Source organism: Lagopus muta, chromosome Z (assembly GCF_023343835.1).
Source record: "Lagopus muta isolate bLagMut1 chromosome Z, bLagMut1 primary, whole genome shotgun sequence".
Taxonomy (NCBI): domain Eukaryota; kingdom Metazoa; phylum Chordata; class Aves; order Galliformes; family Phasianidae; genus Lagopus; species Lagopus muta.
Window position 1 is genome coordinate 66,259,963 of NC_064472.1, and position 18,286 is coordinate 66,278,248.

An 18,286-nucleotide genomic window follows, 5' to 3' on the forward strand; every position below is an offset into this window, starting at 1 on the left:
TAGTTACAAAGTGAAAACAGATTACAAAGGCAGCATTTTGTTGGATTTGAGACAACTTGAGGAAAATATTAAAGGAGGTTCTAAATAAAGGCTGTCAACTATCTTAAAAATATGGCTTGCAGATGAGGCTTTTTCCTATTGAGTCTTGCATAAGAATTTTACTACTTTGTTGTTGAGATTTATTTTTTTTTTGTAAGGATGCAAAATAAGCTATTTTCACTTTTTTAGCAATATGGCTCACAGATGAGACTCCATCTCCTTTCTGAGTCCTACATAAGTATTTTTATTGCTTGCTTTAATAAAGATGCAACCTTTGCAGTAGTACCGAAAACAAATTAATGAAACCCATATGCCTTAATTTATTTGAAAATTGAGCAGTGACAGCAAACCAAAACACTTCTTGTTACTATTATTCAAAATAACCGGAGAAGTGTCAGCATGTTCTTGTGCTCATTTTGAAAACATGTATCTATATTCCAAATATACACTTCTTTTGTTGTTAAGTTTTTCCATAATTCATGTAAATTTGAGGTAGAAAAGAGTATGTCTGTAAGCACTATGTAAGTTTACTTTCTAGTTTGGCCATCTCATGCTGTGGTGTAAGTACTTCTACAGCAGTTCCAGTCAATCTCTTGCTGTATACCACCCTGTCTTTGTAGTTTCATGTTTTTCTAGAGCAGCTAAGAAGAGTATCTCCAGTAGACAGTAAGTCTGTTTAGTCACTGTGGTGGATCTGTGCTAAACTCAGTCCTGCGCTAGTCTCAGCCCCCTTAATCAGCTGTCCTTTCTGGGACTCTGTCTTCTGAAGAAATTTTCACACAGAAATTACATCTCTTATTTTTCACAGCTGTAAAAGAAATTCTTTTTAAATAATGTGGTAAAGGTTTTATTCTTATTCCCTCTAGAGGGAAATTTCTTATTTCTGTTGAGGGAAGCAGGAGGCCTACCGTAAATCTCTTTATGGTCACACAGAAACTAGTTAATTCTGAATGGTGACTGCAGCTGCTACGATTTTTTTTTATTCTAATTGATTGCTTTTGTGTGTAATTTCCCTCATGGTTGTCTCCTGCTTGCGAGGAATATGTATAAAGTCTGTTCTGGGAATGTAATACTAATGTAAACATGACTTCAGTGCTGGACAGTCTCATTGGCACTTCTGTTAAGGAAAAGATTCAGCAAGCGTGTGGGTGAATAGGGTAAGGCAGAATAATTGTATGCTTAGGAAATGAAAGTAATGTTCTGCAAATGAATGGGAGTTCTAAGATATCAATAGATGCAGTAAATATTGCCCACTGAATCAGTATCTAGTCTTAACTTTCTAAATAGCCTTTGGCCATCTTTCACTAAAGCCTCTATTTAAAAAGAAAAAAAACATATATCTTGTTTTCCTAATCAAGAGTTGGACATAGTAAGTGGAAGACAGACATGTATAACTAGCTATCACAGTGTTGGAAAGACAGCAGTGCTGTTCTGTGGGGATCTATGAGAATGAATGTTGCAGAGCTTAATGATCTAGAATCCCAAGATAGTGAAAATATGAGCACCAAAGCACTGTAGAACAGAATCAGAAATGGAACAACTAGGCAATGAAATGACTAAAGAAATTCTATAATAATGCATGCAAAATAATACGTATGGTAGTGAACTAATGCCTTGTTTTCATTGGATCTGAATTGGCTGTTATCAGTAAGAAGGTGGATTTTGGAGTTACCATAGCTGTGTGAAATTGCTGTATTGTTATCCCACGTCTTCAGGCAGAAGACGGTGTGTTCCTGTTTGAATCCATTATTTACCCATACACTGTGTAAGTCTTCGTACTGTAATTTGAGGGGGGGAAAAAAAAAGCTAAATGAAAAAAGTGGCAAGGATTATAAGATTATAAGAGGTGTGACTTGGCATCCTTGATTTCTGGGTTTATCCTAGCTTCTTCTGTTACGCTGTTTTTCTTTTTTTTTCTTTTTTTCTCATCTCGGGCACATGAAATAGGAGGTTTACCTTTACAGGTTTTAGGATCTCTAGAAAAGGTCAAAGGTAATTTATTTTCTTTACTATACACTTTAAGAAGATTGAAGGAGTATTTCTGAGAGGAAGGGATTGGAAAAAGGAAGTTTTTTCTTGCTCTACTGTATCTGTTCTCAGTTTTTTCATGCTCTCTGGAAGTGGATGAGAAAGGGCTATGTATGTGATTCTCTGTATTTGTGCTCTTCCATCTCTGTTCACACCTCTTTGGTTTCTTCTACCTTCATTAATAATTTCCATTTCTGTGAAAGCAGATTCTAGCAGGTAGAGCTTATCTCCTGAATGGCATCCATCTGTCTGTCACTGTCTTCGGCGGGAACTTTGCAGTGTATTCTTTTCATGGCTGCTTTGTGCTCTTACAGGCAGGCATAGAAAAGAGGTGTAGCTAGCTGTACGTAGCGTCCCCTTCTGGCAGGCGCTGCTGTTTTTCTTCAGTTTTAAGAAAAACAGTTCATCTGGCAACAAATGCTGTTGGCAACAATTGTGAATACCAGGGATAGTAATTCAAAACTGAAGATAGTTCCAGCCAACACAAGGCTGCTTGGAAGTATGTTAACCCTGAAATTGCATGTGGTTGCTATTTTAATAATAGAAAAGCAGTGTGGAACAAGTTGACAATACAGAGTGAAGCTACAGGTTGTACCACTCCAAGTGAACACTGACATTCAGAATCAAAAGATGTTGAAGGAGAAAATGTTTAAATAACAATCAGTTTGGCATCATCATGTTTTCTTGTTTTTTCCTTTTTGTATAGCTTTTTTAATCCTTCTCATCGTAGTTTTTTTTGTAATACCTGCCTCTTTTGAAATTGTCACAAGATTACAGACTTTCTGATTTTTTTTTTTGTGCTATGGTGAACAGAGTGACTGTTGCTCCTTGAATGTGGCTACTGAATCAAATGGGAACCTCCAAAATTAAACACTTCATTTAATCTAATTTACTAAGTAAAAAAAGTTCACAGTGTTCATCTCTGTAGACTGATGTAATTGCTGGCATTTGACTTGCATGCCTCTTGAAATATTAAATTAGTTTATAAACGTGGCAGAAAAGAGCAGCTTATATTTGCCAAATAAATTTGGGTATTTTACAACAGCTTAAACAAGCTAGCTATGTTAACTCTTGTTTTGGGGAATTGATTTTAAGGTTTCTTTTGTTATTAAACTGTATAGCTAAGTATTGCTCCCTCAAGTTCACAGTTTGCTTTTAAGAGAGATGGTATAAAACAGCAGAATTTAGCATAGCAGAATATTTACAAAGAGGAAATTATTAATTTATACAAAATTCTATTTACAATAAAAATGAGTTCGGTTTGATGAGAATTTTAATAGCATTGTTCTTCTAGATTGCACTAAAAACAGAAAACATGAGAGAATTTTAGAGCGAAACCTAGATAAAAACACACAGGTTGACATTGAATTTCACTTGGATCTAAACTGAGACAGCAATACTGTAGACATTTAGTAATGTTCAAACTTGGTGCCAGCAAAAACCTGACACTAGTATAGATTACAAAAAGAACAATTGCTAGGCTAGTTCCACTTGAAATGCATTCTTACATTCCCAGTGATTAACTGTAGTTTTGGAGTGCATTTTTTAACAGGTTAGTGAGAATTAATTCTCATCAAAATTGAATGCCATGTATTAACCTATACTGAGACTGCAGTAGCTGTTGCTCTTTTGTTCTATTTCATTCTGATCACTTCCTCTGATTATTTCTTTCACTTGTTACTTTAAAAGACAAAATAACTTACAGTATTTTTTTCTTAATCTGTAGTCTAGTATTCCTGCCTAAGTTGTTTCCAGTACAACAAAGCTGAAAATTAATGATTTTAAACAAGACACTTTTTTAATTTTGAGATGCAGTATATTGAGATAAGAAACAAGTTAGAATAACATTAGATTCTAAAAAAATTTTAGAAATGTAAGGCAACTGATGAAGAATGCAAAGTCATATTGAAAGATGTGGTATTTCCTTGAGTATGTACTTAGAAAAATTAGCAACTGTAAAACCCTTTCTTTTTATATCTTTTTTTCTTTCATTGAAATACAGGATGTAGATGTTTGAGAAGTGAAAAATACTGAAATTACTGTAGGATGTAATAACAATCTTCAATCATAATGGCACAGGAGAACGTATTTAAATTATAATTCATTTAATTTGTCTGCAGTTAGAGATGAAATGCATTCATTTTTACTGGATGAAACCTCTGGTTTCAGTATGTGATGATATAGCATCAAGTCACCCATCAGATTGTGGGGGAAGGCTGTGCTGATTGTACTGGTGGAACAGAGCATTCTTCTATGAGATCTCTTTTTGTTGTGGTTTTGCTTTCTGGTAGCTGTCTGCTCTTCAAGAGTTGAGTATTTACAATAAGATTTGATTTCTGTGGAAAACTGAATCTGTGTATCCACTTACGTACAGCCTGCATCAGACCACGTTGCCTGTAAGTTGAGCAGAAGTTTAATTTGGTGGAATGTTTTATTGAAATGCTGCATCCTTCTTGAAGCATGCAAACTTCTGAAACGGCATTTATTCAAACAATTTTAGTACATATTCTTAATGCAATTCAGTAGTGAGGAGACTGTGCAACATGCAGGGCATTGCTACTTCACTGTAAATTCCTACTCTATATCTCTCAGTGTAATGTGACCTGTAATTTTAATTTACAAAAAAGAACACATTATAATTGTGCTGGTTTATTTACCTTGTCTATATGAGCTTTGAGTGCATGCATACCTCAAACATTCAGTCTTGACTTTGTTGGTGTATTATGTTATACTAAAATGATTGGGAATTCATTCTCTTGAAGACAGTCACCCTGTAATCTTTTGTTATTGTCTTTTATAGTTTCTCCTAATAACCAGTAGGGTACTGTGTATTTTTGTAAGCCCTGAAAGCTTGCATCACATCTCATCTCATTAAAATTAAAATTACACATCAATAAAATCATTAAAATTACACATCTGTAATTTTAAAAGCAAGGTTTGATGCCAGGGAGATAGCAAACACAGAATGGCAGGGGCAAGTGAGTAGACTCCCTCATTTGCTCTCAGTGCAGGGTGCAGGCTGTAGAGTAAACATGCACAAACATTAGAAGTCCTGAATGTTGTCTTGTCAGGGAAGTGAGTGGGCAGGCAGAGAGATCTTGAAACATAGCATGAGTAGAGCATATCGTGTCTTTTTTTTCTTTACCGAATCATTTTATAAATTTGTAGTTGGCATAGTTTTGTCTACAGATAAATGCTTTTAATTGCGTTTTACTTCAACCAAGCATGAACTGAGCGTAACCTGGAAGACATAACAAGGCCTTTCCAGTGGAAACATGGAGGAAGTTATTCTGTAAACTGCTTAAGTGCTGGAGTTTCCCTGCCCCAAAGTGTGGTAGTGTGAGTCACACCTTCAGGGCTGCACAATCTGTGAAACTGACACATTGGACATGGTTTTTTGTACTTTTTTTTTTTTTTTCTCCCCCAAAAGACTGCTTTAAAATATAGATGTATTTTACCTCACGGAGATATTTAGACATTTTTGAAGGGCAGTTACTCTGAACAAGTGACTTACAAGTCAGTATACCTTCTTAACTTTCTGAATATCATTCAGATTTGGGCCCATGATGGCTGTGACAGTGACAGTACCATTCTGGACTCCATGTGTATCCACCTACCTCCAATCAGACTGTTAGAAGCCCTTATAGGATTCTCACTTGTGGACTGAAAACCTCATACCTCCTCAACAGTTCTTGGTAATTCCAGCATAATATTTTTTCTTCCACATGTATGAAGAAGTGAGGAAAGTGTCTGTTAGCAGTCTGCTGCAACAGAGGATGATGGCAGGTCTTTTTAGAATGGAAAGAGCGAAATTCTAGGTTGAATTCCTGATGGAAAAATTCCATTTATTATTTGCCATCATTTCAAACTGTGCTGTATTTTTAATAGAAACACATGGATATTAGGACTAGATATTTTTCACGGCTGCTAGTAATAGAAATTTTAGTACTAGGATATTGCTACTATATTGATTCACCTAGTGGAAATCAACCTATTTTTTTGTCAGTTTTGGACAGGAAAATTTTAATGATTATCTAGTCTGTTTCTCAGCATCAGGTAAAGCAAGTGGTGTGGTTACATCATTCAAGCATTCTAGTGTCCTTCAGCCAGAGAAGGCAAGTGGGTGTTCTGAGTTATACGTTGCAGTGAACAAAGCAGAAAACTCAGTAAAACTAAGAGTGGGTTTTCAACTGTCAAAAGCTTCACTCCAGAAGTTGTAGTCATGAACATGCAGCAGATAACATGCTCTGAGTTTACCTAACATCAAGTTACAGCTACTGATTTGTTGCAAATTTCCGTAGACTTCTCTGGAAGGATTTTATGTAATTTAAATGTGATGGGTAAAGATGTGTGTAACCTGGATTGCCAGGATTCCACTGTGGAAAAAACTAAAGCCAAGTGAAAGCTTGAATTTCCAGGAGTCAGGAAGGCTACGGGTTCTTTGTCCAGAATGAGAGTCCCCTTCTTTAATATGACATTACCAAGAGAGAAACTGGCCCATTTTACCACTTAAATCTGTAGTGGAAAATGAGAGCAAATATAAAAAATATATGTACACATATATACGTAGTCAACACGTGGATAAATTTTCATCCCTCAGTAGAAACGTTTAACAACTTTGTAGTTGTTTTGTAACTACTGTCAGAAAGGTGCTTTTGTTCTTGTCTGCTGGAAAATTATTCAGAGATATTGTAGATATTTCAGTGTGTATATATGCTTGGGTCATTGTTACTGCCCAGCTATTTCTTTTTTCTAAAGTCTCAAGCATAAAGCTAGTGTCACTTTTTCTTCACAGTCAATCTACTATAACCAATGATAGTATTGCAGTTCTTTACAGTAGGCCTTCACAGTTCAAGCAAACTCATACTCTGATCATGGATTTGGTGTATTTTTAAAATCATACAATCTTTTTAGGGAGCCATAGTGGATTCCTTTCACTCTTTGGAAGATATTCCGTTAAGCATTATCTGTTTTTGAAGCAAAAACATGCTTCACAACAGTAGTATTTTACAGTGAGTCAAAGAATATTTATGCTCTGAATAATAAGTAAAATACTGAACTTCTAGAGACTTTGAAAAGAGAAAAAATTGCTTAGGACTGGAAGCCATATAGTCATTAAATTACACACACACAAAAAAAAAAAGGATCTTCAGATCTGTCCTGAAATGAATGTATTTTCTACATTGCTAAAGAACCTAGAAAAATTACAGAAAATAACAAAATGAGGCTGAAGGCTAAAGAAATACATATGAAACTTGTCCATGAGAAGGTAGCCTCAAACACTCATTCAAGGGTAAGAAAGATTATAATGTCTCAGAAGATCTAAGTTCAGTGTTGAATAACAAACTATAGTTGAAATTTCACCAGAAATATTTTATTTTAGGTATGGCTGCTGTGTTAGCAATTTGTGTATGTCCTGACTCAGTTAGTTATTATTTTTAGAGAAATTCTTTAAGTGTAAGAAGAACAAAATTATCATGTAGGGAAGGTAGATACTGCATCATTTCATAAGGAAAGGCTTAACACTTGCATTAGGTAAGAAAATTTGAAAAAATTGTGAGGAAAATGATAGAACTGATAAAGGAAAAAGGAAAATACTGGCCAAAACAAAGTTGTCTGTGGATGATAGGTAAAATTTTTAATAGTGTGAGGACTGGTACTCCTAAATTGTTTCCACAGGCCACCACTGGCAAACTGTTCTTCTGAGTCATCTGAAATTGCCTTAGTCAGCATAGCTGAGAGTGCATTTGATGTGAATAATGTTGCATTTCTCAGTTGTGTCAAAACCTCATATGACAAGCTTGGAGATTTTTCTGTCCTCCCTGGCTATTCTGTAAACCACATTTCCATTTGCTTTAGGATAAAGCATGTATCTTTTTCACTATCACTTTGTAAGTAAGAGATAAAGAGTGATCTGAGCCACCATTATCACTGTTGGTATGATATTGCATTTTCAGATGCCATTTGTGTTTGACATACTTCTGTACAATATGGTCTTGTTTTCATGTGTAAGACAGTTCCAGTTTAAATAATCACATCGTTGAAAACAAAACAAAAACAACCCAAAACCAGAAGAATAGCCTTTGCTACATTTCCATAGGCAACAGGGTGAAATTGCTGCCTGCAGTGCTTGACATGCAGCAGCAGGGCTGCCCCACAGCAGTACTCAGCTGTCTGGCTGCATGCTGTGTTGTCCCATTTCACAGTCCAGCCTTTCCTTGCCTCTGGCTATCCCTTATTCCGTCCCAGTCTAGTGTTTGCCCACCCATAATTTGTTATTTCCATTGTTGCCAGTTTTGTTGTACCACACCCAAATTTGGTTATTTTGATGTGACTTTGTAGATAGATGTGACTGTATGTTCTGTTACTGGTAGGTCTACGTATGTACCATTGAAAGTGTAAGATTTCCTCCCCATGAGACTTCCAGAACTCCTCCAGCTTTCTCTGAAGCTTGTCTGTACTTCACATAACTCTCAGAGATCTGTAACTGTATTGCCAACTACTTGCATTATCTGTCACATCCGGCAGTTTTCTTATTTCCAGTGGTTTTCCACATCCTCTTCATTCAGCTTACTCTCAGCTCAAGGCCTCGTCATCTTCTGCAGCCGTAACGAGGCCCAGCTGACTGACAGACCCCTGTTGTTGCTGCCCCTGTGGAGCCTGTTATCTTGGCTTGAGCACCAGGGAGGTGAGAGTACCACTGTTGTGTGCACCAGCCTGCAGATCTCTCCCCTGCACATGTCCTTGTCTCTTAAGGGGCTTCATGATGGATGGTGAGATGGAACATGGTCTGGAATCAGCCCATTGTCTCTTGCCTACCCATCATCCTCTTGAGGGATGATGAAAAAACAGCCATTGAAAGGTCCACCTCCATTGCGTGCTGAGTGCCTTTCCTCCTGTAGAAAAGAGATGAAACCCTGCATTTACAATAGAATCTGCTATCTGGCTGTGGCCAGCACCAATTACACAAGTGCTATAGCTGGCAGACACTGTTGTGGAAGTGGATAGTGGGTCTCAGTGCGCAACACGAAGTAACAGCTACTGCTGGGACAACCATGAGTAAATACATGGTCAGCAAATGGAGTCAGACCAGGATGTAGGAGCCCAAGCCTGTACCAGGGGAGCAGGGAGCTGCTGAAGGTTACTGCTTCAGCCATTAGAGCAAGGGACAGCTTCTGTTCCAGCAGCCAGCTGCACTGAGAGTGGGGTTAGCACGTGTCCTGTGCACAGCTGCTGGTGGGTCTGGGGTGAAGGACTGCAGGTATGGCTGAAGCTTATCTTGCTTCCCTTTAAAAGAGAATGCTGCATATAAATCCTTAAAAAACAAAAAATAGGCATATTTTTCCTGTGTGGGGGGAGGAGGTAGAATGAAGATCATATAAATTATTATATAGATTCTTTTTAATATAAAGAAACACCTAGATTTAATGAACAGTATTGGGTTCCAGTTCTTCATTCATAACTTCTCGCCAACTCTGACTATTAGCATGTCACTTAACCACTGTGTCCTAGTTTCACCATCTGTAAAACGCTTTTGAAAGTCATGGAAAACTGAATCATAGGTCTTTTCCATCTCTAGATTCTATTAGGTCATCCAGTCTGTCTATCTGCCAGTGTAAGTTTCCTACATTCACCAGTGTTTTTCCAGTCTGGGTTCTGTGTGCCAAGTGGTTGGGCTTCCACCAGTACCTATGGGAGATGAATTTGCAGACCTTTAGATCTCAGCATGAGGAAGCTCTTCTGACACTAACAAATATTGACACAAATATCTCAATTGGCACAGGTGTTGCAGTTTACTATATTTGACTTAGGGCATATGCTTTTGTGTAGTTTCAGAAATTCAGAATAATTTTCTTTAAGTTGAAACCTGCAGTATAGTGATATGAACAATATCTACACAATAACTATCAGAATAAGAAGCTGTCTTTGTACAAAGTTTTCAAACTGTGAATACATGGAAGTTATTTGGGCTCTGTATTATCAGAAGTTAAACTGCTTTTAAAGTCACCATCTGGCAAACAACTGGTGTTTTGCATGATTTATTAGATGCAGTGACCTAGGAAAAAAAAGGCCAATACTTAGTGTATTTTACTGATCAAGTTAACAGATTGTTTTGTAATGCAAGTTGTATATAATATGTATGTTAATGAAAAATCTGTCAGAGGTGTGTGTTTCATGAAATATCCAACTTCTAACCAACTCCACTTGCACAGGATTTTCATTCCTAATGGCATGCTAATTCCATTCTAATGGAAATTCTTAAGGCTGGAAATGGAAATTGTATCTTCATTATATCCACAAGAGGGAGAAGGGAGAGCTCTTTGTTGTTTTCTTGGGTTGTTGTTTTAATTTCAAATTCAATTTCGTGGCTTAACCCTATATATTTGTGTATGTTAATAAGAAAATATATTATTTGCATAAACAACATCAAAAATTTCTGTACATAACAAATGATCTTCTTCCTTTAGGAAATCAGTGGAGGATGCCGTGAAATAATAGTACTTGTAAGGAAGATAAGCCTTAGAATAGTGAAGTCTGATCATAAAAGGAATAAATATGTCTTTCATCCACAGGAAATAAAGCCGGACCAAGTTACCAGACTTGCACTTAGGAAAGAAGTTAATTTTGAAAGTATCTGCAGAAAGGTAAGGTTTGCTGATTTTGTTGCTCCTTATCTGTGAGTGTGAGAAAATGTCTGAGCCCCTAATGATGATGTATTTAAGTTATGCGTGTGTATGAGTGGGATTATCTGCATTTGCATAGTGTGTGATGTACGTTATATTGGATCTTAACTATAAATCTTTCTTTTGTTTCTGAAGTCATCACTCCAATAGGGCACATCTGCAAAAAACTGTATAGTTATTTTAGCACGAGTGGCTTTTCATTAAGGCTGGTGGGCTAACATCAAGCAACAGGAATTGCATACCAGGAAGCACAGTTTTTATAAATAGGCTTGTCATGTTTTCTAGTACATTTACATGAGTTAATTAATGTAAATAATTACACTTCCAACAACAGATGAAAATAAGCTTTATGTACTTGAGAGGAAGAGAGAAGTTTATCCATGTGAAAAGGACATTAGCCTGAAATAAAGGTGGAATTTTAATGCAGCCATTTCAACACAGTGTTTCTCCACTGTCCACTGACTAAATATTAACTAACTAGTAATAACTGGAGGGGATAAAATGAAGACACTGTAAAGAGCAGAAAAAGGTAGCCTTGTAAGTGATTTGTTGCAGAAACGATCTTATAAAGCGACTTCGAATCAAAAATATGAGTAAAACAAACAGAAGGTTTTCCTCCAAATCCTCCTAAATTCTTCTGGATGGGCAGCTGAGGGCTGTGGAGCATCTGAGATCTGAAAAACACATCATGCACAGTCAAAGTTTTAATGCAGTGTTTGATCATTTCCTCCTATAGTGATGTAATTACACTCTATCAAAGCATGGCCATATGTGGTGCAGCTCAGTTATCAGCATAGAATGCAACAGGATATCATTGAAGCAAAATGGAATTAGTATACTAGAGAGTATACTAGAGAGGTCACAAGTTGGATCTTATTGATGTATGATAACTGTTCCAAAAGTAATACATCTTATTTTATTCTGTTGGCCCGTGACATCAGGGGCAGATATGGTGGACACAATTCTGCCCCTCTGCTGCTATCTATCATATGTTCAATGCATCAGCTTTGTTCTGACTGCTTTCTCAAGAATAGAAGTCCCAGAATGAAATACTTGATTCAGTTGTTTTGAAGGAGTTTATGAGTTTATATATTTGGAATTGCCTAAGAGGACAGTTTTTCAGTTGTCAAGAATACGAAAGGGAGTATTGGTAATCTTACCAGTTCATTTTCCTATCTATCCTATCTATCCATTTCTTTTCCTAGAAGTTCTTCAGATATAAGCGGATTATGGTAAAGGATAGGAGGTGGCTATGAAATTTTCCTAGCCCAGGATATTTCTCTTAGGTAATAGAATTCTTGTTTTCATAGTCATGGTTAACTGTATATTTTCCAAATTTAATTAAAATTGGCTTTTATTTTGCCACAATCCTTGAAAACATATAATGCAGGTGTCTTGATGGACTTGTTTTGTTTTTTAAAATTCTTATTTGTGTCACTTTCTGCTGCTAGTAGGGTTTTACAGCAGTATGAAAGACTTAATCTCACCTATTATAATGAATGAGTCTCATTTTAAAATAAACAAGTGTTTGGGTGAGTTCTGATGCTGTTTTAAACCAACAGTTTAACCTCACTGTTGTAGTTCTCCTAACAAGTGGTAGCTGAGCCACTGAAACCACTGACTGGCCATAGCATTCCCACTGCTGAAGGGAGTATTTTTTGCGTGCTTTAATAAAAGTTAATATGTCAATGTATTATTTCATCTTTTCCCACAGTTAGTTATTAATAATAACATTTGGGAAAAAAAATCTATCTCTAGCAGTATTCTTTAGATCCTGTGAAATGTCGGCCATACTGTTTACCTTTTCATTAACTTCAGTTTTGAAATATTTGAAGCAAAACATCCTGTGGCTGTTTTCATTTTCCAAATAGGTTTGTTTTCACTGATAAAAGGCAATCTGCTTTTAATTCACTGTGGAATGCTGAATATTAGTTTTGCATAGTGGATGTGTAGTCAAGATATTTGTTTAATTCCTTCTGCCCACTGAGAGTTTATGTTCTATTACTATTTTTCCACATATTTTTTTCAGAATAAGATAGGCATACTTTTCTATTTAAAAAGATGTTTTCTGGGTTTCATTTATAAAATTTATAAAAAACATCACAGGGCTAACACATTAATATAAGAGAAGAAGCAGTGGGTGAGCTGTCCTTCGTGCACCTCTGCTGAAACTCTTTACATCCATTTTGAGTATTGTTGCAGCTGGCTCAATTGCTATTAACAGATGGTAAACTCTGCTGTAAAGACGGTATTAAATGTTGCCATGTGACTGCAGCTGGACTTTATTGTTGGTGCTTAGTCACAGCTGTTGAAAATGGAACCTTTATTCTCTAGATTCTCACTGAGCTTTTCTACAGGTTCTGAACACAGTTCTGTGCTGTCTGCAACAAACACATTTGCCAGTTGTTAGTATTGAAGAACACGTGGCAGACCTGCTGTCTAATTTTTTAAACAGATTTCCATCTGTGTAGCATTTTAATGTGGTTACTGTAGCATGTGTCCCTGAGCTGTTCTGGGAGCCTTGGTGCATCATTATTGTGCTCCAGAAGCTAATGCTAAAAAAGTTGTTCATTGCAAGATTGAGAGCAGACAAAGGCCAAGCACCTTTGTTTCACCGAAGCCATTCTATCAGACTGCCTCTCTGCTGCCATTTGTCACACAGCAACAACATGGAATGGAATAGTGGGGAGGAGGATCAACCTATACTGCTGTACCACCAACATTTGCTTCTGTTGTAGTGGACCAAAATCTTAAAACAGCAAGCATTTCTTTCGGAGCAGCCCTCATAGAATGGACATCTTATGCATGGCCATAGGCAGATATGCCAGAATTCAACTGAGCAGCATGGTATGATTTTGATGACTGAAAGTCTAGGTTGCCTGATGAGAATGGTTGTACTTAAGATGATTATGCAGGAATGACATTAGTGATGTCTTGGTGTACATATTTTAATGGTTACTCCAAGGTTATAATGCTACAGTTAAAGTTTGGGATGTTATTTTGAAGGTGAGTGAATTTAACATCCGTTGCCTATATGAGTTTGTGTCCCACCCCTCAACATGTATCTCGTCTGGAATGAAAAAGAAGTAAGGGTAGGGTAGTCACAGTGCTCGTAAATTTACCATGACAATGCAGTCTGTTGGAAGTGTTTTATGAAAGGCTGTGATATTAGAGGTATTAATCAATGTACAGCATTACAATTGCTAAATAGCTATTTGGAGCACGAGGTTCCTCAGATTGTATCAGTAAATGGTAGTCTTGGATTACGAGACATGAGTAGGACATGGTTACACAACAATAATAATTATTCTAAAAAATACTCTTGCCTTTAAAAACATAAATTTCCTTAGCAGGAAATTTTAAAGATAATTCAAGTACTTTTTAGCTTGGTGACATAGAAAGAAGGGAAGATGGCGTTTCTAAATCAAGCAGAATTTCAACCAAATAGCTGCATCCAAGGAGGGACAGTCACATCTGTATTTTCTATCTCTGAAAAATAGAAAGGTTTCTATTTGAGTTGATGTTAATAAATGTACTTCTTTGATCTTGGCTTTAATTTATTTAAAAAAAAAAAAAAAACGTACTTTTTAAAATATATATTTCATTAAAATGTCACTATTCTCTTGAATTTAATCTGAGGAAATGCATTAAATCATGAAAGGGGCCTGATGCATAGTCCTGTGCAGTTTAATTGAAGACTTTCTGTTAACTTCAAAGGCTTTGGATCAAGCACAAAATAGTTGCTGTCTTTCATTTGGGCTCTGGGGGATTTTTCCACAGTCCCCTCCCTTCTCTCTTTTCCACCCTTCGCCTTTATCCCCCTTCCTTTCTCCCCCCTACCCCCCTAAATGTTCTACTAGCCACAAAACAGTCTGATTAGGATAGATTCATTTATTGATACAAAACTTCTGTTGCTGGTGCTAGTGCCTTTAACAGCATAACTGGATAATTACTTATGTGGATTTTTAACATTCTTTGCTTATGAAAATATTTTGCTTGCAATCCATAAACCATAGAGAAAGGACTACTGTATGAATCAGTCTTTTGTGTAATACTGATGTGATGGTTCATTGGCTTTCTGTAATATACTTATCATTAATTTTGCACTTAGCTGTTTTGTGGTTTGATTTTGGCAATCTTGCAGGAAAACAGCTGGTGTTGTTGAGGGAACCATGAATATTTTCCCTTTAAAAAAAAAATAAAATAAAATAAAAAACAACTGAATTCTGGTTGTTAGCACTCTTGTAATTAGAAATTGTGTGTAGACAATCAATGTGTAATTATAATAGGAATAAATTAATGATTATTTAATCTGTTTCGGAAGACTTAATGATCATCTGATAATACCTCTCCTTTTCTTCATTGCTTTTAAGTAACAATATGATCAACTTCAAAACAGTTTTAGGAACCCAGAATAGTTGTTAACCATTTTTTCTTTGGGATTAACACACATTACCTCGTGTATATGAAGATGGTTCCATTCCTCAGCACTGTTTATGCTGAGTAGTATAAACAATACTTCTCCACCTTAGGCATTATGTCGCAGGTCCTTTCTTATTTTGGTATGGAAAGACAGTGATTTGCATAGCTGTTACCAATTTCTTTATGCAACAGTTACATTTGTCAACATCGTTTGTTTTTTGGCAATGCGTTCCATTGATTTTAACACTGCTCAATAGGACTGGATTGATGCTGGGAATCAGTGTTGCAGTTCTGGATTCCTTCTGTCTCCAGCATTTTGATTCCATTTGAATGGAAGTTGCACTGAATGTATGAAACCACTGTTTCCTGAGAGTTTTCCATGTCAAACACCAGATATTAACTCTAACAGGAATGTCTGTGGTCTTTCTAACAATACTGATGTAGAATTTTGCATTCAGTGATGAATATCACATTCGGTTGTAAATACTTTCTCTGTGTGAGTGATTATTGGTTGTTGATGTTTTGTTCTTTGTTTTTCTCCTGAGGCTTCTCATCTTCCAAATTCAATTTCTTGAACTATGAGCTGTTCAGCATAACTTACGTATGTATAGAGAGACGTGCATATGTATATATATATCATTATACAGATAATTATTATTCATATAAATATATTTATAGTATATAAATGTCCTTTCTGATGTAAATGAAATGCTTAGCATTGTGTAATCTTCTCTGTTTTGGAGTCTAGAACCCACTGATACGGCTGCAGTCAAAGTTTTGTCAGTACAAAACTGTCTGTTTTCTTAACAAATCTTTCTCCAGTTTTTCCCACTGACTTCTCCACTAATTTTCCTTCTGTCTGTTTGCCCAACCAGTGCCAATCTCTTCCCAGAAGCCCAGTGGGAGAACTCAGTCTGCTGTTTATGCCACACTCTGTCCGTTTCTTTCCCTGGTTAGCCATTCTTTTGCCTGCTAGGTCCTTACCATACTTACTCTGTGTTAATTTCTGTCTTCTCCATTAGCCCCTTTTCATTCAAACTAGGCTGCTACCTGCTTGCCACACTAGAGTCACCATTTGAGAGTAAGGAGATAGACTGGACAAAGTTGGCACTATATTCAACACCAGAGCAGCACATGCAGTGATCTGTTTAGTGACAGCCTGGATTTTGTCTTCTCTCGGAACAATATTTTTAATGTTCTGTATTGAAACGAAACAACAGCAGCTTTGGCAGTTTCTCATTGTGAGGCATTATACTCCTGACATGAAAAAGCTGCCTTCTGTCAAATTTTACTTTACGAAGCCAAGGATCTATTAAGATGTGATCTTTAGGAAAGACTCAGTCCCAAAAATGATTGCTTTTGATTGGAATTAGTTCGTTTCAACCATTTGGCATTTCAGAGCAGAATGTGGATAGGCATATTGCTATCAACAGAAATCAGAGAGCAGTCAGTTCGTGTTGTTCTAATCAGTGTTTGGCTTCTATCATCCAGGTAGCTTAGTCACAGTGAACGCACTTACAAGAGCATAAATGGACAGAAACATACGTAGGGAAGCACAGTGTTTTTCAGCTCAGATATTCCTGTTACAGTGATGATTCGATGCATACAGCTTTGTATACACACAGCTGTATTTTTTCATTGCCAGAATATGACACAGTATATGTAAAAGCACATGCACCTCTGAACTTTTGTTCTTATTTTAAATGAATATTTAAGTTATATGCATAATTTTTTATGGGGCATGAGTAATGGGAAGAATTGAGTAAAGCGTTCAAACAAATCTTGTTTTTATGTTTTCCTTGAAGAAAATGAAAGAAAGTATTATAACAACAGATTCTCAAAGCGTGGTAGGCTTGATACTGAATAAAAGAATGTCAAATCAGTGATGTCAGAATTTCCATAATGTAATTTTCAGAAATACTTTTTAGGCATGCCTGGAATGCGCAAGTGGCAGGCAGAGATCCAGAACCTCAAAGCGTGCATGAGATAGTGGTATAGAAAGGGGAGATTTAGGTGTCAGAGGAACTGAGGAACCTTCAGACGTGAGAGAAGACAGGATGAGAAAGATGAGCTGACTTACTAATCAAAATTGAACCTGGCTACTGGCACTGAAAGTCTTCGTAAAGGAATGAAGAAGAAGAAAAAAACAAAAAAAAGCAGGAGGAAGACTGCATTCCTAGAAGAGCATCTGATTCACAGTCATGTTATCAGCAGGGAGTATTCACAATTTTTCAGAATCTCTCTTGAAGGCCGAAGAGGGAACAGCTCAATGCAGTGAATAACAAAGGCGAATCAGGCTGCCTACAGTACCAGTTGGTTACTGTCTTCAGTACTAAACTACAGAGAGAGAGTATGCATTATAAATGCTTCTATACCAGTCTCTGAAGCCTGAGAAAATAATGGGTGATCATGGAATACCTGACATCCAACATCATCACAGATACAGTTGGTATTTTTTTAACCAGATTAACCAGTCTTCAAAATAATTAATGAAAGGTACCACCTTTAAAAGGGTAACAGACAGATTTGTGTGCGTGAGAATGGCACTGTGTTGTGAACAACTGTGTTTTCAGTATAACTGCATAAAAATGTGACAGGAACAGAGAAACTCTCACAGCAGAAAGTGATGTCAGAATATAGAAGCTACAAGTCTACAGCTGGTAATCGTGAGAGATTTCAGTTACCCTTAACTAATTTGATTACTAAAGACAATCTCTGTTGCATTCCTTATGGATTCATAGGGAAAGTAATCAATTTCTAAAGTTAACCCACACAAAGGGGTACAGAAGAGGATGGGCTTAACCAAATGAGGAAGCCCTACCTTGCCATTAATCTGCTAATTCTCTAGATACTGGGACCCAACTTCAGACAATGTTGATGGACATGGTCTTAGGAGTGTACAGTTCTATTTGTATGACAGCTCTCATCTGAGTAGCTGAAATCCAAATCAGTGTTGCTATCAGTGTGGGAAATGTTCCTAATGATGGAAAAAATTCAGTACCTTTCAGTCTTAAGAAACACCATGGCACAGAAGGTAAGTGAGAGGATGTAAGGTACAACACACATGAGCTGGAGTCTTTCATTATTCCTGGTGCTTATAGAATTTACTGTGT

General features: G+C 36.7%; 1 protein-coding gene across 2 annotated transcripts in view; it reads left to right on the top strand.

Moving 5' to 3' along the window:
• Nucleotides 1–18,286, top strand: part of SRFBP1 (serum response factor binding protein 1) — a 63,183-nt gene that overhangs the window by 27,899 nt on the left and 16,998 nt on the right. For both annotated transcript variants that reach the window (XM_048930776.1, XM_048930777.1), the window contains exon 4: nucleotides 10,641–10,712. In XM_048930776.1, coding sequence (XP_048786733.1) covers nucleotides 10,641–10,712 — 72 coding nt within the window. The remainder of the gene's footprint in view (nucleotides 1–10,640; nucleotides 10,713–18,286) is intronic.